The 21,791-nt window shown below is 40.8% G+C and overlaps 1 protein-coding gene across 1 annotated transcript in view; it reads right to left on the bottom strand.

The window, feature by feature from the left end:
- Positions 1-21,791, bottom strand: part of csmd2 (CUB and Sushi multiple domains 2) — a 253,729-nt gene that overhangs the window by 71,158 nt on the left and 160,780 nt on the right. The window contains 11 exon segments of the mRNA XM_034704867.1: positions 536-727; positions 1,320-1,522; positions 11,269-11,395; positions 14,937-15,128; positions 15,312-15,468; positions 15,611-15,780; positions 17,048-17,236; positions 19,164-19,379; positions 19,866-19,982; positions 20,587-20,775; positions 21,530-21,717. Coding sequence (XP_034560758.1) covers positions 536-727; positions 1,320-1,522; positions 11,269-11,395; positions 14,937-15,128; positions 15,312-15,468; positions 15,611-15,780; positions 17,048-17,236; positions 19,164-19,379; positions 19,866-19,982; positions 20,587-20,775; positions 21,530-21,717 — 1,940 coding nt within the window.

The raw sequence follows: 21,791 nt of genomic DNA, 5'->3' as shown, positions 1-21,791 counted from the left end.
CTCTCTGTCTGCTGCAGTGACTTCAGCAGACGTCTGGGGAACACAGCAATCGGGTTTGCCTCTTAGGTTCACTTAAGAGTCTGTTAAGTAATCTCATTAGGAATCTGTATTGTCTACCTGTTTCTCAAAAGTCAGAGCAGGGATAGAGGTGATGCGGTAGGCTGAATAATGCAGAATGCAGTCATAACATACTTTCAAGATAACTTCCAGTTTTAGGCAATACACTAACGTCTTTGACAACTGAATAATTTAAAATTGCACAAACACTGAAGTTCTCCACAGAAACTGTAGGAGTGTACTTAATATCCTCAAAGGTGGGTGGCACAGCAAAAATAAGTGATTTTATAATGTCTATTTTATTCAATCTTAAGGGGTTTCATTCAAGTATCAGTGTATTTCTCAAACTTATTACACTCCTACTTAAACATCCAATTAACAAGATATCTTTGGGAAACGCAAAATTCTTCATGCACCACATGTTATTATTACTATCAGTAGCACCAGCTATGTGGCAATATTCAGGATGATACAGTACCTGTGCATGTAGGGGGGTCTGGCTGCCAGAAGAAGCGACCATTGATTTCAGTGCAGGTGATCCTGTTGGCCCCCTGCAGGATGTATCCAGGATCACACTGGAACACCACATGGTCCCCAGGCTCTCTGCTGTCCCCGCTGCGTGTCCCATTAGTAGGCATGCCTGGGTCATTGCAGGAGGTTGCTGTAGAGACTGGAGGAGCGAGAGGAAGCACAATGATTGTAGCAACATGATAATAATCCTCAGTGACACAATGAATGGTTACATGTTTTTACCACTCAAGTTCACAGATCAACCTGAGTATTGACTTTTGTCTCTCAGTCACAAAGTCTACTTTCATGTTAGGCAAGCAACATCAGTATCTTCTTTTAAATCACAGCTGAAAACATATTTTTATTGAAAGGCCTTCTTGTAATACTGTTTTATCCATGATTCTACATTTATCTTTAATTTTCTTGTAATAATGTTTTTCTTTTATTCACTTATTGTTTTTATTAGTTTTACAGATTTTAAATGTTTTATTATTTTAATTGTTTTTAGTAGTTTATCTTTTAGTCTTTTACTCGGCTCTTCCTTTAATCTGCTCCTCTTCAATTGTCTTGCTAGCTCAATATGTCTCCCCCTTTGTTTATTATTGTGGGTTTCTATGATGTAAAGCACTTTGCAACGTCTGTTTTGATAAGTGCTATATAAATAACCTATATTATTATTATTATTATTATTATTATTTTTTTTTTTATATATTTATTTTACATCACTCCATCCCATCAACATTCCTCCTCACCAGAGAATTGCAGAGCAAAGCCCTGCTTGCTGGTGAAGAAGTCTGTGGTGAACTGCAGGCTGATGGTATTGAAGGTGCTGTGGGCGTCCGGAGGCAGTGCAGAGCCACTCAGCTCCCTAAGCAGGACCCCTCCATCCTGGGGCCCGTCCCAGATCCGAAGCACGTCGTGGACCTCCTCAGTGTGGAAAACCAGGAAATGCAGACTGTAAAAAGAAAATGAGCGGCTTTAGAAGACATGACAAGTGAAAAAGCAATAGTCCATTTGTTTTAAGCTAAAATTTGCCATGCATCACTCAGTATGTATCTCAAGACGAGGTCCTATATGTATTAGTTTAGAGACTTTTAAGGACGCTTATGAAGAAAAACTTGGGTCACATGATGCTGGTTTAATATAAACCAGAGGATTCTGGGGAACTTCTGCATTCACCATATTTTCAAAATGTAACTTTTAGGCTGCTAAGTTTTTGTTTATGTAAGATAGAGGCTTAAATTAAATCACATCATAATACAAAAAAGGTTCATAAAAGGGAAAATCTAGGCTTCTAGCAATCCAATTCAACATCTCAATGTAAAATGGATGAGTCTAAGCAGAGGAGGAGGAAATAAAAGGGTTTAATAAAAATACTGAGACTTTAAAAGAATCAATGTACCCACAGTAATAATGTGATTAAAGAGTCAATTAGAAGAGAGGAAGGAAGACAAAAACATGGTTAAGGGCACGCATACAAGAGGGAAACAAATAACTTTTAAAGTGAATCACAGACACCAAATCCAGAGCATTCAATCAATGTTCCGCAATGTCAGTCAAGCAGATACGTCTGCCACGGCATTTAATAGTTGCAGTCTAGACATCAGAAGGATGATGCTGTCAAAATATCTACCCTTCACTTTGGCACAGACAGCTGTCAGCCAGCTGGTGGTCCTCTAGATGAGAAATGCACTGCAGTTGTGTATAAGTGCAGCAGCCTCAAAGTAGTGGATTGGTAATGATAAATTGCTCAGAGTCAAGTGTGTAAGCATTTATAAGTATGTGTTATGGACAGATTCAGCAGGACTAAAGGGACATAGAGCTCTATTTTAGTACAGATGAGAGACTGGCTGTAATGTTGACATGCACAACTCAATATAAAAGAGTTATTATAAGACAAACAGTATTCTGAGCAGCTTCATCCTGCAGCAAAGTCTCAAAGATTTGGAAAATTATAACAAACATGGCCCGCTTATGTCAGCTCACTTAATTTAGTGCCTTTGATTCTTTCCTCTGAAACACACTGCAGTCTAACATGCCTTCAAAATAAAAGAAACAGTAGTATACAATGAGATAAAGGTGCTCTCAAAATAAAGGGAACACTTGGTTAAATTGTGTTGAATTAAACTGAACTCAGCTGTTTCCCATGCAAAGTGTTCATCACAACAACACTGTTTATTTCCTTCTCATTTATTACAGAAAAAAAATAAACACTCTAAAAGTCTTACTTTAAGTGCTCTTCTTGAATGTTTTGTAACATCTTGCAAACATGTCACAGAGAAACTGAGCTCACTAGGGAATACCTCTCACTTCAAACTTTAGTGCTGGAAACACAAAATCAAAGCCTTAAAGAAATGTCTGATTTGTGTGAGCAATCATTTAAAAATACAAACTGTACATTTATTCTTTCAATGTCAAATAATTCAAATTAAAGTATTTTTATGAAAATGATGCAATAATGAGAAGTTACTAAACAATATTTTGTCCAAACGGAAGTTGCTGACACACTTCCTCATGTTTCAATAACTACGTTTTCAAAGGAAACAAACATTTCTGCCACAAACCAACCCAAACCATTCAGTTCATTCATTTTAAAACGTGCAATCTCTGAAGCTGTGTTTATTCAACTTTTAGTCCTTAAGACTGATCTTCCTTTATCATTATTAAACTGTCACAAAGTCCTTTTCTCACATCTCTTTTTAGACTTATTTGGCTGAATGTTAATCTCTGTCCTTCTCATCTTGGATCAAATCGCGGTACATTTTGTGCTTTTACCATCCTCATCCCTTTACACACACACACACACACACACACACGCACACACACACGCACACACGCGCACACGCGCACACACGCACACACGCACACACGCACACATGCACACACGCACACACGCACACTGCCTTGAGCTGAAGATGATGCAGAGGAAAAACAGCAACCCACTGATATGTCGGGTTTAGCAACAAGTTCCCACCGTTTCTGCATAATTGGTGTCAGACTCCGATTCCCATACTGTCTGATGTGCGAGCAGCAGCCAGGGGCTACTCAACAATGTGCTTGTTGTGTGGATACTGTACATAACCTACTTGACAAGCCCTGTCATAATGCCTGTAAAAAAAAAGTGCACATAAAACAAACGGATGCAGACAGGTGCACAGGTACTTTAACACGCAAATGTACACTGGAAGTAATATTTGAAGGGCGTTCTGCATTACATGCCTGTACATCAGAATCCATGCCTTGGAATGAACACATGCAACACACAATATGAACAGTAACCCTGTTATCTCCACAGGGCAGCACATCACATGTTTTAAATGTTCTTCTAAGAAATAGCAAAATCACTTATCCTATTCTTTGTGCTCATCATTCCTCTGCTCGTAGTTATCTTGCTAATATCCACTGGAGCACAGATAATACCCTGTGATGTACAGTAATCCATGAAGCTCAATAAAAACAATTACATTGTAAATAGAAGAACAGAAAGACATGCCATAACATATGATACATATGAGATGTTAGTGGAGGAAGAACAGAGAAAAAGCCAAAGCTGTTTACTTTTCTCAGCATTTGCTGCCAAACACAGCTGTGTTTTCTCTTATGTCAACAGAGAATCAAACCCTGAAGTTTATAGTCTATTAAGAAAAACAGAAGACTCTTTTTGTCTTTGTTTTTTTTGTTGGAGTCGCAGCAGCCCTGAGCTCAGGGTGATGGGTGTCAAACCACTCGTTGCTTTAAATCCAAAAATGTTTGTGTGGTGCTGACTCACCTCTAACACAACTTCTGCTGAGGAGCTGAGAGGCACTTGAGAGGGACATTTCACACTGACATGCACCGGTAGAAGTCAATGGTGGTACCTGCTGCTAAACCTTTAACAGATGTTAAGTGTAATGTTCTTAATCTATTTAGGTAATCTACAGAATTAAACATTCAGAAAGACACCACATTAACTGGTTACGATTGAACAATAACACCAAAAGCTTTGTGTTATCTAAGTTAGCCAGACCTCCACAAGTTGTGCGTGCATGTGATGTTGAACACTGTGAAAGTTCAGGAGAAGAAAAGTTTGGACAAAGCAATAACTAAATATTCAATATAAGAGGAATAAAGTCAAACTTAATAAAAGTTGTTTATCATTCCGCAGAGCTCATTTCCATAATTCTCTAACAGGATGAAGAGTTTCTCACATAACCCTGACATGAGTCCATCCTTTTATGTGATTAAGTTATATATTTTAGCTGATAGTAAAAGTGTTGACACACTCATTTCCCATCTTTCCTGGTTAGCCCTTTCAGTCCCATCAACCAAAGGTTTAGCCGACAGACCTCCATCCCTGTCTCTTTAGTGCCTTAAGGCTGATTTATACTTCTGCGTCTCCCCTACGCAGCAGGGGCTGACGCGGACATGAGCGCCACATACTTGGGGGTTGATGTGTCTCCGCCAAACGCTTGAGGGCAGTGTGGTCTTTCTGATAGCCGGTCGCCTGCTTCCGGCCCCGCTACGATCTCTATTTACTTTTCCACAGTGATTCAGAGCGTGTTATGTTAATCTACAGCTGATATATGTAGCTTTTTATCATACAGACATGATTAAATGAAGAATAGAGAGGAGGAGATGAAATACACGGCTGATATGCGGCCGATGTCCGGGATCCCGGAAGTGATATAAATGCGGGAAACACAATGCCGCCGAGCGGACCAATCACAGGGCTTGCGGTCCGCGTCGATTCTACGCGTAGTTACATTTTGGAGGAGGTGCACGTCAGCTACATACGTAGGCATGGGAGCTATGTGGACCCCCTGCGTAGGCTACGCCGTCGATTTGACGCAGAAGTATCAGCCTTTAAGGCTGATTTATACTTCTGCGTCTCCCCTACGCAGCAGGGGCTGACGCGGACTTGAGCCCCACATACTTGTGCGACGGTGTGTCCGTGTCGCGCAGCAATTCTCCGCCGAAACCCTAGAGGGCAGTGCGGTCTCTCTGATAGCCGGTCGCCTGCTTCCTGCCCCGCTACGATCTTTGTTTACTTTTCCACAGAGATTCAGAGCGTGTTATGTTAATCTACAGCTGATACATGTTGCTGTTTATCATACAGACATGATTACATGAAGAATAGAGAGGAGGAGATGAAATACACAGCCGATGTGCGGCCGATGTCCGGGATCCCGGAAGTGTTGTAAATGCGGGAAAGACAAAGCCGCCGAGCGGACCAATCACAGAGCTTGAGGTCCGCGTCGGCTCTACGGGGAGTTACATTTTGGAGGAGGAGCACGTCAGCTACGTGCGTAGGCCTCGGCGTAGGTACGGGAGCTACGCGGACCCCCGGCGTAGGGTACGCCGTTGATTCAACGCAGAAGTATAAATCAGCCTTTAGGCAGTTGGATGCTTGTTATGCAAATGCTGATAAACTTTACCTACGCTCCACCCTGCTATACACTCAACTGGAGACACTGAGGTGTTTTACAGGATCTGCCAGCATGAATTAAACAATAAAGCATGTTTTCTAAAAATGTATTTCTTTCTATGCGGGCTATTAATGGGTTTATGTACAGTGTGTGAATCCATACATAGCTGATGTGAGGAAGGCTAAAAGAAGGTTCAGGGGATTAGCATGAGTAATGTTGGAATCAAGCAGCTGTCACGTGTTGGATATCATGTGCCAGCAGGTCGCACGTTCTAACACAACCTTCAGGACTGTCAGACACCAAATGGCTTTGTCCTCCTCTTCCTTATTTATGTGGATGAAGGAAAATGGAAAGGTGGGTGGAAGAGAAGAGGTAGGTAGAAGGAAAGCAGAAGGTACAGAAGGGAACGAAAAACAGACCAGTGTTAATCATTCCCAAGTTGCTGGAAGAAGAGGTTGATGGCAGGAGGATAAGAGGTTGATGGAGAGCAGAGGAAGCTGAAGGATGGAGGGATTTGTGCTGTGCGGTCGGATGGATAGGATGGACGTGGGCTGCATGTTAGGATAATTGGTTCCTTTTATACAAGATCTAAATAGCCTATCTCTCCTTGTCACTTTCTGAGAGTGAGGGCTGGGGGGCGGGATAAGGAGCTAGTGAGAAAGAGGAGATTGTGTGAGGATAAGAGTGATACAGGAAGGTAGCAGGACGAGATGTTGAGTTTGGCACCAAAATATCTCTTTATCTTTGTTCTTTCTTTTGTTCAGAGATCTTGGTAGAACACACTCAGGCCGTGAAGATGACACTTTTTATTATCCTACTGGTCATCTTCCTTTTAAAACAGTTTTCATATGTTTTTTTTTTTTCATTTTTCTCGCATTAGAAGTGTGTTATGTGATGCAGAACATACTGCAAAAACTACATCTGAATCTCATAGGTTCAGGTTCCAAATGAGCAAAGCTAGCCATCCAAAGTTTCTTACTTCAGAAAGAACTACGTAGGAAAAAAAGTATTCACTTCCAGAGGGAGAAGTCCATTTAAAGACAACTTCTCCACTTAACACAAATGCTTGGGAGGTGAGGTGGAGTGGGAGGTTAGGGTACTTAAGAGATGAATAAAACAACAAGTTGACAGAATGAATGTATCACTCACTAAGGAAAAGGGAGATTTGGGTCCCCTTGTGCACTTAACGTTTTGCGGGATCATAGAAAGCCATGTTTTAAAGTTTACAGCTAAGGGCTCTCCTTTACGCTCGTCCCCTTTTTCCCTTTTTAACAAGATAAAAAAGCTCAATCAAGTGTCAGAGGAATCGCCGTGAGGAGGAGACATGAGGGAAGAGAGGGATGGAAAAGATTTTGCAGGTCTTTTTTGATTCTGCCTTAATTATTTTGTATTCATATGAGAGAAATGCAGAGAGGAACAGGGAGAGAGCAGAGACTCTCTCACATGAATACAAAATAGTCTAGCTGCAATCATGAGTCCTGTGGGGAGTCTTCAGAGAACGTGTATGTGTGCATGAAGATGATAAATAAGTAAGCATATGCGAGTGTCTGAGTGTGTGTGTGTCTGACTGTGTGTGTGTGTGTGTGTGTGTGTGTGTGGGGGGGGGGGGGGGGGGGGGGGGGGGTATGAAGGAATGAAGAGAGATGTAGAGCACATATACGGTCTGCTTCCTCACAACTAATTGAGATTGCACAGAAAAGCAATGTCACACTGAGAGCCACCCTCATCAATATGTGTTGAAGTGGCCTCGGTGGGACTGTCCCTGTGGGACGATCTATCAAGGTTGAGACATAACCATACTGTGGGCTGTAAAAGACACCGAGCACATCAGACAGTACAACCATCACATGGAGGTTGTCTTGTGACTTGATCCAAGCTGCGGTCACAGAAATCTTAGTCCAACTCATGCACTGCGAGTTCCATGATGTAATAACATGTAAGCAGTGTTATCGTGCAGATAAAAAGAACACAATTAGATTCAAACTGGAAAAGGTGTGACACTGGGAAATGAATCAGAATGATTAAAGGAGGGGTTTGAGAACACACAAACTCATTGTGCTTGTGCCATCAATTTACCAAGTTCATTCCTTTTCCTTAAACTTTTTCCAGCTCAAATATTTCTCCACACTGAACCTCACTGTGATGAAATCTGCAAGTACCCCACTCTATATTCTTGAAATATCCCATAAATATACGGACAAGCTAATACAACTCTGCAGTGTGAAAAGTATTCCCATCTGAATAGTCCAAAACTTAAATTGGTTCCCTGAAACATATAGGGGGCACTAACACACAGACACACAGACACACACACACACAAACAGACACACACAGACACATACACAGACACAGACACAGACACAGACACACACAGACACACACACCTTTATGAATCAACTGGAAATACATAATATACAAAACATTACTTTTGGCTGTGCAAACCCGGTGAAATATATGTGCATATTCATTTGAGACCAAGGGCAATATTTCTGTGACAGAGCATGACAAATGTGGAATGCATTGCATTGGAAAATTGGTATATGTGGCTCCTTTAAGGAAAAACTCCACACTAAAAATAATTATGTAAAGTGTGTTTTTTTTTTTTTTTAAGTATTTCATAGCTTACATTTCATCGTATTCAAACAAGTCTCTCTCTCAGCTGAACAACACAGACTGTACTGCTGATTGTATCTCAAGACAAATCCTGGTGCTGCTTTACAAACAGTGAACAACGCAACAACTAACAAGACATTATGACAGCACCTCTCGTGCTTTGCTTTGGATTTAAATACTTTATGTAACTCTCTGGAAACAGTTGTCAGTGGTTCAAGAGTTTCTTACTTCACCTTCATATTCTACAAGTACCTGCTCAAAGCTCTGTGGTTATGGGTTAGCTCGCATGAAGGCAACGATACAGACAGACTTAGACAGTATGCCTTAACACAATGGTTTTCTTTACATATTGTTACTCCTGTTGATGTATCATGAGCAACAGTCCAAGCTGTGTACAGTATTATATCTCCCACAGACACAATATCATCAGCTCACAGCACGTGTTTTACTTAAATACTAATTGCAGATGAATAACTTCATTACTCAGTGTACTACGTGGCCTATATCTGTCCTTTGATCTCTTTAATGCTCATCGGTGAAATGGCTCATTGCCTCCCTTGTCACCTCTGTTCCTTTTACATTGTTATTATCTTTTGTATGTCTGTATTCCACACAGTGCCTCCCACGTATATTCTCTCTTCATCAATATCTCTCTGCAAACAAGTTCATGGACTTCTTAGATGTCTGCTGTCACTAGGAACAACTTGCGGTCTCTCTCAAACTCAGCGCGGTTTGATTAGTGTGCTACCTTCAGCTTCACCATTTGATATACAAGGAATCCCTGGGCTAATGCATTGCAAATTCTGCTCAATAATGAAATGCGTGGGTAGGATCAAAGGCATGGGTATGGTGCATACCTTGCAGAGGAATGCCAGGGACCCAGAGGTAGCGGAGACACTAATGAACCTAAACTAGCAATCATGAAGGGACCCAGGAATGTCAGATGTGCCAGCTATAGGATATAGCAGCACGCAGACAACCACGCTGAATCATCTCATGCACAATGATGCCAATTGCAAAAACAAACACATTGCAGTCTGAACGTTTTTCTGAGACAGTTTTTGCTAAAACAATGATTGAACTGAAGGCAGCTATTCCCCGGATTTAGAAATGAAATGTATTAGCCTTTTCATTCAAGTTTCAATGCCCTAGAGTGCAGTGCAACACAACAAAAGAGTGTACAGTATGCAGCTGTAACACCTATACATAAATGTTCCTCTATGAAGAGCATGTGATCTTCTGGGGTGAGTTAATCCAATTTACAAGAAGGGAGAGATTATAGCCCTCCTCTTAAACCATCTATTGTGTTCTCTGCCTCTCCCACATGTTTCTTCGTATACACACGCGCTTATGGATTTAACAGTTTTCTCCTTGGAGAGCATTGTTCCTTCAAGTAGCCAGGCTTACAAGATTATAGTTTACATTGCTGATTCATGGCAGTGCATAAACACAGTTAATATTCTCAATACATGCAACACTGTCATTTTTACATGTTTAGGGGGATCATGGACATTCGTTCTAATAATGCTATATGACTGACATTGGTCTTATAACATGCATGTAGACCTAAGTAGCTTAATGGACAAAGAATAAGACAAACACTGCAGAAGTGAAGGCTCAAATATCTAAATAAATAAGGGACTCAGTTTTGTAAAAAAAATTATAATGATGATGCCCTTTAGTTAAAAAACTGCCTTTTACTAGCTCGGGGATTTGTTTATATAAGAGTATGGGTAATATCCGAAGAGTTGAGATAACAATAATGACTCGAGTCTTTGGGGATGATCTTTGTAAGAAGATGGGGAGTTAAAGTTCCATTGGCAGCACTATTATAGCATCAGACGCATTAACTGTAAAAGAGGCCACAGGACAGAGCACATCCTTATAACAAATGTTCGCATTAACAATCAAAATGAATAAACAAAAAGTATGCAAGCATTTATGCATGCAAAAACAATAACGGATAGAAATATTAATGCCAAAGGGGAGGAAACTGAAGCACAGCTAGTTATTCCCAAAAGTTCCTTAACTTGAATCTGAAATTTCACGACCAAAGTGATTTTATAGTTTGTCTCTTTGCAAGAACGTTAAAGCAATAATAGTGTTAGAGATAAGTGTATTGTGTCTCTCTATGAGGTGTCCACAACATAGAGCATAACTCTCAATAGCAGCCAAGGACTCAGTAACCGAACATCTGGGAGCCCCTCAGGATGGGCTGCACAACATATGGGGTGCTTGGACCTGTTATCACTGCACCCCTTAACATGAAGAGCTGCTTGACAATGGGCCATCAAGATGGATGAATGGACTAGCAACACAAGCCAAAAAAACGACAAGCCCGGCAGGTTGCTGGCTTGCAGTTCCTTAAAGTAAAGAATAGAAACCCCCCAAAACAAAGGCCAAGATTAAGTTGAAGTTCCTGACTTTTTTCCTTGTAGTGTGAAACCTGGAGGCCTGAGTTGGCATTTCACTTACCCAGTAGTAACCCAACTACTGGCCAATAGGAACTCACTGAAGATTGATTACACAGCAGCCTGTGAAAGTGATGAATACCGCTGCAAAAAAGGGTGGCTAAATTGGAAGTGTATTGAAAGGTGGCAGATTGAAAGAGAGCCTGAAAAAGAACAGTGTAATCAGAAAACTAGAAAGCACAAAAAAAGGATGTAAAGAGTGTTGTTCAGACCTAACAGTGCTTCCAGGGGCAGCCTCAATCGTCCACACACAGTGTAGGTTATGCTCGTATGGAGCCGGGTAGCCCGGAGACAGGATACGACCAGCGGGCTCATCCTTGATGATGCCACCACACTCAGCTGAAGGGAGGAAGGAAGACACAAATATGAAAGGATTAAAAGGGTGAACAATGAGTCAGAGTAAAGAGGAAAAAAAAACTGCCGGGGAAAAATAAGCTAACTGATGTTTTGAAAGTCAAATCTTTGAAAGGATACAGGGACGTTAACAGACTTAACATAAGAGAAACTGAATAACCCCACTTCCAGTTAAGTGTATCACATGAGATTCCTCTCATCATTATTAATTATTGACAGAGCAGGCTCAAATGTTATGTGCTTCATCATCTTGTTTGCAATTTGAATGATAGAGGAGGGAGAGCAGCCAACTCAATATACTCTGTGTGGATCTCCTTGGCTCAGCAAAGGCAATCCACCTTCCCAACCAATGACCTCATCCTGTTGCCTTTTGCAGCTGATGGACTTGTTGACTGGATAACGCAACATTCAATATATTAGACTGGAGTTTATTGTTACTTCAAAAGATGACTGTATCAATGATCAGGAAAAATAATTACTGGTAAGTATAATGTCATGTTGCTTTTAGAAAAGATGCAAACTGTGAGTTCAGAACAGGAAGACAGCGGCCATATTAAAAGTACTGTTGACATCAGTTTCTCCTGGGCAACATGGCAGGTAATGCATTACAAAAAGTACATGTAGGACTTGTTCTGTTCATCCTTCACAGTATTGCTAGTTGTATCAGTAGACAGTAAGATGCTTCTGGTATCATATCACAGTTCAGAAGCCCCCCGGGGTGCAGAACATAAACTCAGTCTCTTAAAGAAATGACAACACAAATTCCAAAGCAAAATCAGAGGACAAAACATTCTATCAACAACAATGGGGGCAGATGGAGTTTCTTTTCAGCCTCCAGTAATGAATTGCCGTCAGTAACGCTCTGTGACTGAAAAGCAATTTTCAGCCCCCCCTCAATTACCACCTCCTACTCTTATCCAAAAAGTGAATGAAAAAAAAAAAGTGTTCCGCAACAACAGAGGACTTGGAGTGTTTTTGTCCACATTCGGAGGCCTTCCTGTCTTACAGCAGGAGGGTATAAGTGTTCTTGTTTCATTTCCTTCCCCTGAGTATAAAATAGATCCTTCAACAGGAGAAAAGTGGAAGAATCATCCTGATGATGATAGTTATGACAAGAGTTTTGAAATCCATCTGTGTGAAGTATTCCCTGTACCAAATTACAGCAACGACGGCAGGCAAACACAAACGCAGACCAACTGGCAGGAGGCAAGTAACCAGCGAATGATCTTAATACGGCACATTCATTTGAAGGAGACACACGATCCGGCTTGGATGAGCTGTGGTTTCTCACATCAGACATAAATATTCTGTCACCTTCTGTCTGAAACACCTGTTCTTATGTTTTTCAGAATAAATCTTCCCTTGGTTTCTCCCTTTGATTCACTCCTTCACACTCTTCCTCATGCATTAAACATTTAAACAGCAATAATCACTGGAGCGGCCTCTGATCATTTCTGCTGTCAAAGCATGGACACACTAAACAATACACAAACACACATTATGTCAGTAGAGTTTATCCTCGGATCAGAACATACATTAAACATTAGTTATAATTTTGGGGTTTCACTGTCTTGGCAGGAGAGAATTGTAAAAAAGAGAAAGAAAGTAGGAGCTTTCTTTCGTTACACTACCGCATACATTTTAAACTCTTTTCCAGCTTTTTCCCATAATGCTCTTCTTACTCAAGAAAACTGGCTGTTTCTTGGAGTGAAAATAGAAGAAGGTGATCTATCAAAGTAAGACAAAGCCATCTCTTTCGTCTAGCCTTATGACCTGCAAAACTACTGCTCAGTGATGCCATGGCAGTGTAACTCCCCCAACTACTCTACCCTTTCAATCTCTGTCTCCACCAACATCTCTCCAAGATCGACTGAGGTCCACTCTATTTGTCTCACTGCCCCTTCAAAGTTGTTTAAACTTCCACAAGAAAGTACTTGTGTGGGTGATTATATTGTATGGATAATAGAAGATGTGTTTTGGAATATATGAAAATGATTTACCCTACAATCAAACAAGTAGGTCCACAAAAACTAAGTTGTGTTAATTATACATTAATATATAGTAATTTGTGATTAGCCAGGAAAAAGCAATGATACCTCATTATACAGTTTAGAATTGCACTGTCATTAAAACATAACTCATAGCTGCTCAGAGATTCAAACTTAAAACTCCTCTTCTGTGACTTTCAAAGTATTAACTCTACTCAATTTCACTCTCCTTCCTCCCCTGCTCACTATACCAGTCTCATCTGTGTTTACTGTGTCCTCGCTGCAAGGAAATAATCCCACCATTCCAAACAGAAGCAGTCCCTCATCTGCTCCCAAATTCACTCTGGCTGTTAGGCTATCATCTGCAGTGAAAGGGGCATGGGGAGGACAAACGTGTTCATATACAGTATGCTGGATGTTGTTTGTACCCTGACATGAAATTACCTGTCAGTTTGGGTTGAAATGGGAAGCCAAGCAATATTATTTTAATCATGCTGGCTGATGTCAAAGAACACCATCCTGCCTGTTTTCTTACTGAGCTTCTGGCTGGTTTTTGAGAGACTCTGTCAAAATGTCGCCCAGGAGAAGATCGAAAATATTGCTTTGGGTTTGTTGTTATCATGACACCGCACAGGTGGTATATGTGTGTATGTATGTCAGTTTTTAGTTTTGAAAATAATAAGGCATACAGTGTTTATGTCAGCTGGCAACAATAGCAAGTGAACTGTAGCTGAACTCTATAAATAAAAACAGATCAGGTATACCATCTGCTGAACTTTTATGAAGGAATTATATCTTTAAGGTTGATCTGAAAAGTTGTTCCATCTTTAAGAGCTGAAGTTAAAAGTCTATTTATGTTGTGTCTGGATTAGCTCTTGCTGATGGGAGAGTCTTATTTTATTAAAAAAAAAAAAAGGAAAGAGGGTTTTTGCAGCCATGATGCAATGTGAAAATGAGGAGCCAAATAGAGCATCATTTTCTATGAGATAATGCACTGAATGAGGCTCTGGGAAAGACACCAAATGGGGGCCCAAAATAGAAAAGTAAAAACAAGCTGCAGAGATTGACTAAACCTGCAGCAGCATATTCACAGTGTTGTTAGGAGGAGGAACTAGGTCAGACAGCGTGGTTCAGCTGGAAAAGTAAGAGTGGTTAGCAATAACAGTGTGCATCCCAATAAAGCAACCACTGTCTATGCTACCAATGAAACACAATTATCAAACACAATGCTAATCTATAATCTGACAATTTAGTGGAACTCTGCACCATAGTGTGTAACTAGGAGTGATAAAGGGAAAGTGAATACGGCACTGTGATGACACCATACAATCTGATTACATAACACTCAGTAACATTTTATTTGGTTGTGAAAATAACTGAAAATTACATAAATTCAAGAAAATGCTATTTTATACTACTAGGACAACATATTATTTGAATTCAATGAAATGCATACAACACTCAAGAACAAGTGTAATGACTGCCAAGTCAATACACACTCTTATTCTTCAACCCCTTCAAGGAGCATCTGCACTCACCAACACAGAGTGGGAGGGGGCTGTCCCATGCCCTCCTCTCTCCCCTCAGGCATGTGAGCACCTCAGGGCCTTTTAGGGTGTAGCCTGGGTCACAGCTGTATGACACAGTGCTCCCTGCAAAATGACCCTTGTCCTCCCGCTTGTAGCCAAACTGGGGAACGCCTGGATCCTCACATTTAACCAGCTCGAAACCTGAAGGGAGAGGGAGGGAATTTCAAGGAGGACAGTCCAAGGATGAGGAGCAGAAGGGGAAATGAAGTTTAAGTGTTGTTATGTAGCAGAGGCAGCCGGGTAGGTTGGAGACTGAGATATAAGCAAACAAACGACACTGAAAAGTAAACATTGAGTGTAAAGGAAGGTGGGTTTGTGACTCACTAGTGAAGTGCACTTCAAAGCCTTTGCTGGTGTTTTCCGCATTGCTGATGAACTCCAGCCACATGGAGCTGGAGGTGGAGTTCAGAGTTGTTTCTAGCATCTCGCTGCCTGTAAACACCCCCAGCAGACGGGCCTTATTACTGCTGCCATCAAAGACCTGGAAGGACAGAGGGGAAGTGAGAAGATGCATCTGAACTAAGATGATCAGGTCTGCACACACATATGTTGAAAAGCGAGTATCCACACACACACATATACACACATATAGCAGGGAACAACTACTCCCACCACCCCCTCACTTTAAGCAAGTCATCTTCCTCCAGTCTGAAGTCCCGTGCTCGTAGCTGGATGCCTTTGCCAGGCTGTGTCTGGATGGAGTAGATGCACTCATGGTTGTTGCCGTAGTAACCGGGGTAGTTGGGTGAGAGAAGCACCCCTTGCATGCCAGTCACGGATGAACCGCATTCAGCTAGAGAAAAAGAGTGTGAGCAGAGAAAGAAGAGAAAGAGAGAGAGGGAGGAAGAAGGTGATGGTGTTGGAGAGAGCAGAGGACATGTCAATCGCTATATGCTTGAAACTCAGAGTATATTTATTCATGCTGTCATGCACGGGGATATGGGAGAGGTGATGGGAAAGGAATATGGTCAGCGACTACACCTGAATGTTAAGTGGCACATCATCATAATCACAATGCAATCTGAATATGATTATCAGTCATTTCAGCTCCATTTGAAAATTGCCTTTTCTCAATCACAGAAAGAGTGGGAAAAAATTAGGGACAAAATTTTCGATAGAAAAATAGCTGCCAGAATTTAAATAACCACAAATGTACCAAGAATTTGAACCTAATGAATGCAAGGTGGAAGATGAGGTGGGGTGCTGGGACTGTCTGAGAGGGGTATGGAAAAGTGAGTGAGTTTCTAAGACAAGTCGGGTACATGTGGGGAAAAACATGTACCATCACTGGCAACATTTATAGAGGCAAAGGCAGAAGAAAACCAAGAAACAGCAAATGTGTTCCTGCTGATAAATTCATATGCAATGAAATATAAGTCAAACTGCCAGTTAACTCATTCTCTATTTATAAATCTTAGTCAAATGAATGAGTTCACAATCTCAATACATTTAGATATGAATAACGTGACTTGTTTTATTCATTCAATAGTAATAAATATTTATAAATGAGCATCAAAGTTTGAAATACTTAAATTACTTTTTAGGTTTAGAAACATAAATGTGCAAACACACCTACTTAAATCAACACCACAGCCTCTTCTTTAACTTTTATTGAGACCATCAGAATACAATTCAGTTTCATGTCAACGTACTTATGCACTTCTTCTGCTTTGATGTGACATAGAATCACCATATACATACATCTTTATGGTGTGACCCTCTATATTTTTGAAAGCACAAGCAACAGGCGTCATCTTAATCAAGAGATATATTTTCCCAGGTCTTTAACGTAATCATCATTAGAGCCACTGCTCTTCATTGTTTGGACAAAGTCAAAAAAGCTGCTTCTGGGAAGCTCTCCAAATGAAGAGACAAAACATGAGTGGATGGAGGGATGATAATGAGTAGAGTTGAAAGTGAAATGCCTCGACTTTCTTCACGACTGAGAGTTTTTCTTAATCTGTGGGTCAATGTGAAAGGGCTTATGGGAGTGCCAAGGAAAGAGAGAGGGTGGGGGAGAGGGGGGGATAAAAGCCAAAATAAAACATGTGACCACCTACCAACACACCTTGGCAGAGGGGAGCTCCACACCCGCCTCCTGCCCCCTAAGCAAATCACCCTCGCAGGACCCTCAAGGCGGTAACCCGGGAAACAGGAGAAGATGAGAGGATCACCCACTCCATACTGAAGGCCTTTTCTGGTGCTGTAGGGAGGGATCCCAGGGTCCTCGCAGGGCTCTAAATCATACTCTGGAGACAGAATAAAGAGAGATGGTGTTGATTTAATGGGCTTAGAGGTGCATTTATACAAGAAATAACAGGATTTTGTGATGAGTGTTTTTTGTTATGGTCAACATTTTTTTGATAGAAAATATCAGAGCACTTCATACCCCACACAAGAGGTTATAAGTTACACTAATGAAGCCTTCTGCATTGCTCTGAACAGGCAAATTAAAAGGGAAGGGAAATAAGACTATTTCGTCAATTATTACAGAATGTATACTACAATACCCACACAGAGTCGCACTCCTTTGAAATTTCTAATTACACAATTTATGATCTTTTTTTTTACAGAAGTTTCCTAAAAATAAAAGAGAGCCAAGCTGTCAACTAAAATTGGTTTTGAAAAACATAGTGTTTCTGCTCAAGGTTAATTATAGTTAGTGTTTGCTAAATTTTCTGTTTCAAAAGAACAACACATGAGAAACAGACTGCTTGGGTGCATTATTAAATACACTCCAACTTTAAACATTTTGGCAAAAGTTAGTCTATTATATTTCAGAATATTATTTTATTTTAATATGCAGGGATAACAGCAAAAAAATATATTTTCACTGAAAAATGTTCTGAAATAAAAGTGATACTTCTTATTTTTAAAAGCTCCAGATCTAGGACAACAGATGTGACCTGACATTTGGCTGTTTCATTATATGGATGGCTGAAAAGTCGCCCTGCGGATAAGTGCATAGCGAAGCTAGCTGTTATTCGGTAGTGATTTTCTTAAGTACAGCAAACATCTGGTGTAAAAGAAAAACAATTTAAAAAACAAACAAACATGCTGGTAGGGGGCTCTGGGGGATTCCTACATCAAAAGAAACTAAATGTTATTGTGTGATGCAAATGACAATATTTGGAGCACTTTAGGGAGTACAAAAGGAGACTTTTTTATATCAAACTGTTCAGTGACAGTGGGATAAGCTCAGTGATTGTTTTTACCTGAAGCCGTCTTTAAGTAGTGATATCACAGTTTAAAAAATAAACACCCTCTGACAAGTTTGGTACAGCCCTGAAGTTTTTTTGTTTTGGGGACATTATCATCTCTTTGTGTTTGCCCCTTCACAGATGACTCATTTGTAAACAGAGGCCAGATTGAGCTGGATTTAAATCGCAACTGTTACTGAAACCTTGGGCTGTTCCATCTATAAAGAGGCTAAAACCCACAAGCTGTAAGTAACATCATAACAGCAAGGTAATGTAACATTTGCAAACGTTTGCTAACGGGGCTAAATGGGGAGCTAAGTGGGTGCTAAGGGCGAGCCTTAGACACATTCTGGAAAGGGTTTTAGGGTTGCTTCATGACTATGAAAGCTGGGAGTAACACACAACTTAATGTCACTGGAAACCAAGCTCAAAGCGTTTCAGGCAGCAGCTGAAAACTGCTGAAATTAAGGTTTTTAGAAACACCAGCAAATAAGGAGTTTTTTGAGCTGCAGATCATACAAAGTTACTCTATAGGTGACCCAGACTTAGTCAAACTGGCCCATCTTATTCAGTAAACTTAAAGATTCATCATTCTATCTTAAGCAGCTCTAACGACAGATTTCTTTGAGAGTGTCTTGGATATGTAATTGTTCTTGGTCAACAGGGGCATCCTCCAAAGCATCATTGTTTGTGTCAAAAACCTAATGCAACCCAACCTTGTTATTAAAAGGTCACACCAAGCCTGTGATCCACAGTAAGGTGTCTGAGACGTCAACTCTCCACATGATTAAAAGCTGAATGATCCAACCTTTATTTCCTTTTCCCAACATCTGATCCCCCGTCTTTTCTAAATGACTGGCACAATACAGTTCTACAAGCAGTGCTTTTAGCTCTCCCTTCTTCTGTAGCTTAGTGTTGAATTTCTAAATCAAACAAACAATCAACGGATCAATTAATCCATCAATCACTTACTTACCTGAGAAAGTGATGTTGAATCCCTCGTAGGAAACAGAAAAGTCAGAGAGAAAGCGGATCTGAGCAGTGTAATTTCCAAACAGGCCTGCACTGAGAGGGGGAGGCAGCGTGGAGCCTGTCAGTTTCCACAGCGGCTGGGAGAAGCTGCTGTTTTCTGTTACCAACAAATGATCATGAGGACTCTCAAGATGGAAGGTGTGGAAGGTGAACTGGACACCTGGATAAGAGAGGAAGAGACGTGTAATTGGTTACATAAGCATAAATATTTCTGACCCTTTAGATATGTCATATATTTGAATGTGCAGTCAAGTAGAAAAAATATAATATTACTAAATCCTTTATTGACTGAAGAATGGCTGGAGTTTTTGGGCATGTTTTATACCCACTATTTTTAGTTTCACAGTGTGTATGGCATCAATTCCTCATCTTCTTCCCTGACTTCTTATCAAAGTCAAATCACCCACATAGAGTTAGCATCCGCAAATAAGGCTGTGTCAATTTGATGTGAGCATTCAACCAAAGGTGACACGACTGTAGAGCCGTCCCATGGCGCTGTAGCCCTAGGCCAGCCTCTCAGCTCTCCAGTTTTACAGAGGCAGCTTGTTCGTCAAAATAAAAAGGCCACTCAGTAGGGGGAAGTGACATTGTAAGGGGAAATTGAATTTGACTGCTGCATGTGTTGACACTGAATTTCTCAGCTAACCTTTGCCATGGGAGGTCTCGATTATCCATGTGCAGTTCAGGTTGTGCGGGTAGAAGTCTGGGAAGCCCGGTGACAGTATGGTGCCAAAGTTGCCCTGGATATAACCTCCGCACAGAGCTGGTGACACAGAGTCCATGGAAACATGGAAACAGCAGGAGATAGATGAAGGAGAAAGACGAGAGCAGAGCAGAGAGGCAAAATCAGAGAGGGCACAACTAAGTGGATGAAGAAATAAAATGTCCCCGAAAAATGGCAAAACTTGTCTTTGCATTTACAATGTGGTAAAATGTGTTTTACAAGAGGTGCCCTTCAAGGAAGCATAAAGAGGAGAGTAGTATCATCAATATCATTACAGAGTGGGCAGAAATCAATACTGTCCTAAAATATAAAAAGCATTTACAGATGAGGGAAAGGGGAAAACATCAAAGGGCTATCTCATCACGTACATATAAAACATCTATGATGAAATGAGGCCGAAACTTTTAAAGAGAAAAAATAAGAAGAGTTGAAAGAAACACTATCATCTTATATGGATTTTATAATAACTCAGAATTGTAAAGGAATTTAAATGTGATGCAATATGAAGTAAAGTGCTCAGAACCATTTCTCATGTTTTGTCTGGAACAACATACGACAATAAATTAAGCTTTAATCCCATTTTTGAACAAGAGAAAATCTGGCAGAAGACTATTCATTTCTAGGTCAATATTATGGAACGTACCATCACAGCTAGGCAGGGGGCGGCTCCATTGGAAATTGGGTTCACATTCTAATGGCTCTGTGTCACTAAGTGTGTACCCTGCCTCGCAGCTAAATGTCACCAAGGCGCCCACATAGAAGTCGTTGCCGTGGCGCTGTCCGTTGACAGGTATACCAGGGTCTACACAGTGATCCGACTGTAACTGGAGGGCTACAGAGAAAGGCAAGAGAAAAAAAAAAAGAGTTAAAAAAGAAAAGCAATACATGAGACAAATATAATGAAAGTTAATCGGCTTGAACCGTCATTAGGGTTTTCTCCTGTTTTCCGGAGGTCAAGTGCAGGTCAAAAAATGTTAAAAAGCATTTTGCTTTCCCAAAGTAATCCTGATAAATTATTTATTGGAACATCCCTTTCCAACAGGAATAAACCAATGAAAAGTTCCAGCACTCTTTCTCCCTCCACCTTGCATAGTTTCTGCCTAAGTACCACTCACAGTGAATTATTGAAGCTCTGCAGAGATTTACCGCAGAGAAAGAGCAAGAGGTTACTGGTGTGAGCCACACAGGTAGAAATGAGAATAGTACTGTCTTAAGGTTTGAATTTACAGCATGGATGAAGCCTGGTGAATGGGAAAAAATGTGTGTTTATGTGTATGTCTAACTGTGTGCACATGGCAAGTAAGGGATCTCTGACAGCGTAATCTCACCCCATTACTTTCTAATAATAGGTGTTCTATTAAGAAGCCTGGAGGTGAAACTGAGAGCCTGAAGATGTATTATTAAAAACTGAGAGTGAAGACATTTTACTAGTGGTGTGAACATGCCTCATGGCTTCATCTGGGTTATAATGGATTGATTCATGTCAGGATCTGTAAAGTATGTGTACATGAGCCCTTCCAGTACTGTGTATCTGCACGTTAACTCCTGGTGAAGGTTTGACGGTGTGCACAGCTCCATGCCCTTACTCTCATAACGTATGCGGAAGCCGATGTCCGAGTGGCTCTTGTCAGTCGAGAAGAGAAGAAAAAGGAAGCTGGAGGTACTAATGAGGAACTGGGGAACCTGGGTGCCCTGGTAACTACCAATTAGAGGTGAAGAGGGAAAACGTCCATCTCGCACCTCAAGAACGTCATAGTTGACCTCTGTGCGGAATCTGAGGACAGAGAAATAAGTTATATTTGGCTTTTTAGGCCTCACATGTGAAGGACGAACAGTCTTTGATATATT

Source organism: Notolabrus celidotus, chromosome 16, assembly GCF_009762535.1.
Source record: "Notolabrus celidotus isolate fNotCel1 chromosome 16, fNotCel1.pri, whole genome shotgun sequence".
Classification (NCBI taxonomy): domain Eukaryota; kingdom Metazoa; phylum Chordata; class Actinopteri; order Labriformes; family Labridae; genus Notolabrus; species Notolabrus celidotus.
This window is presented reverse-complemented; position numbering and strand designations above follow the sequence as displayed.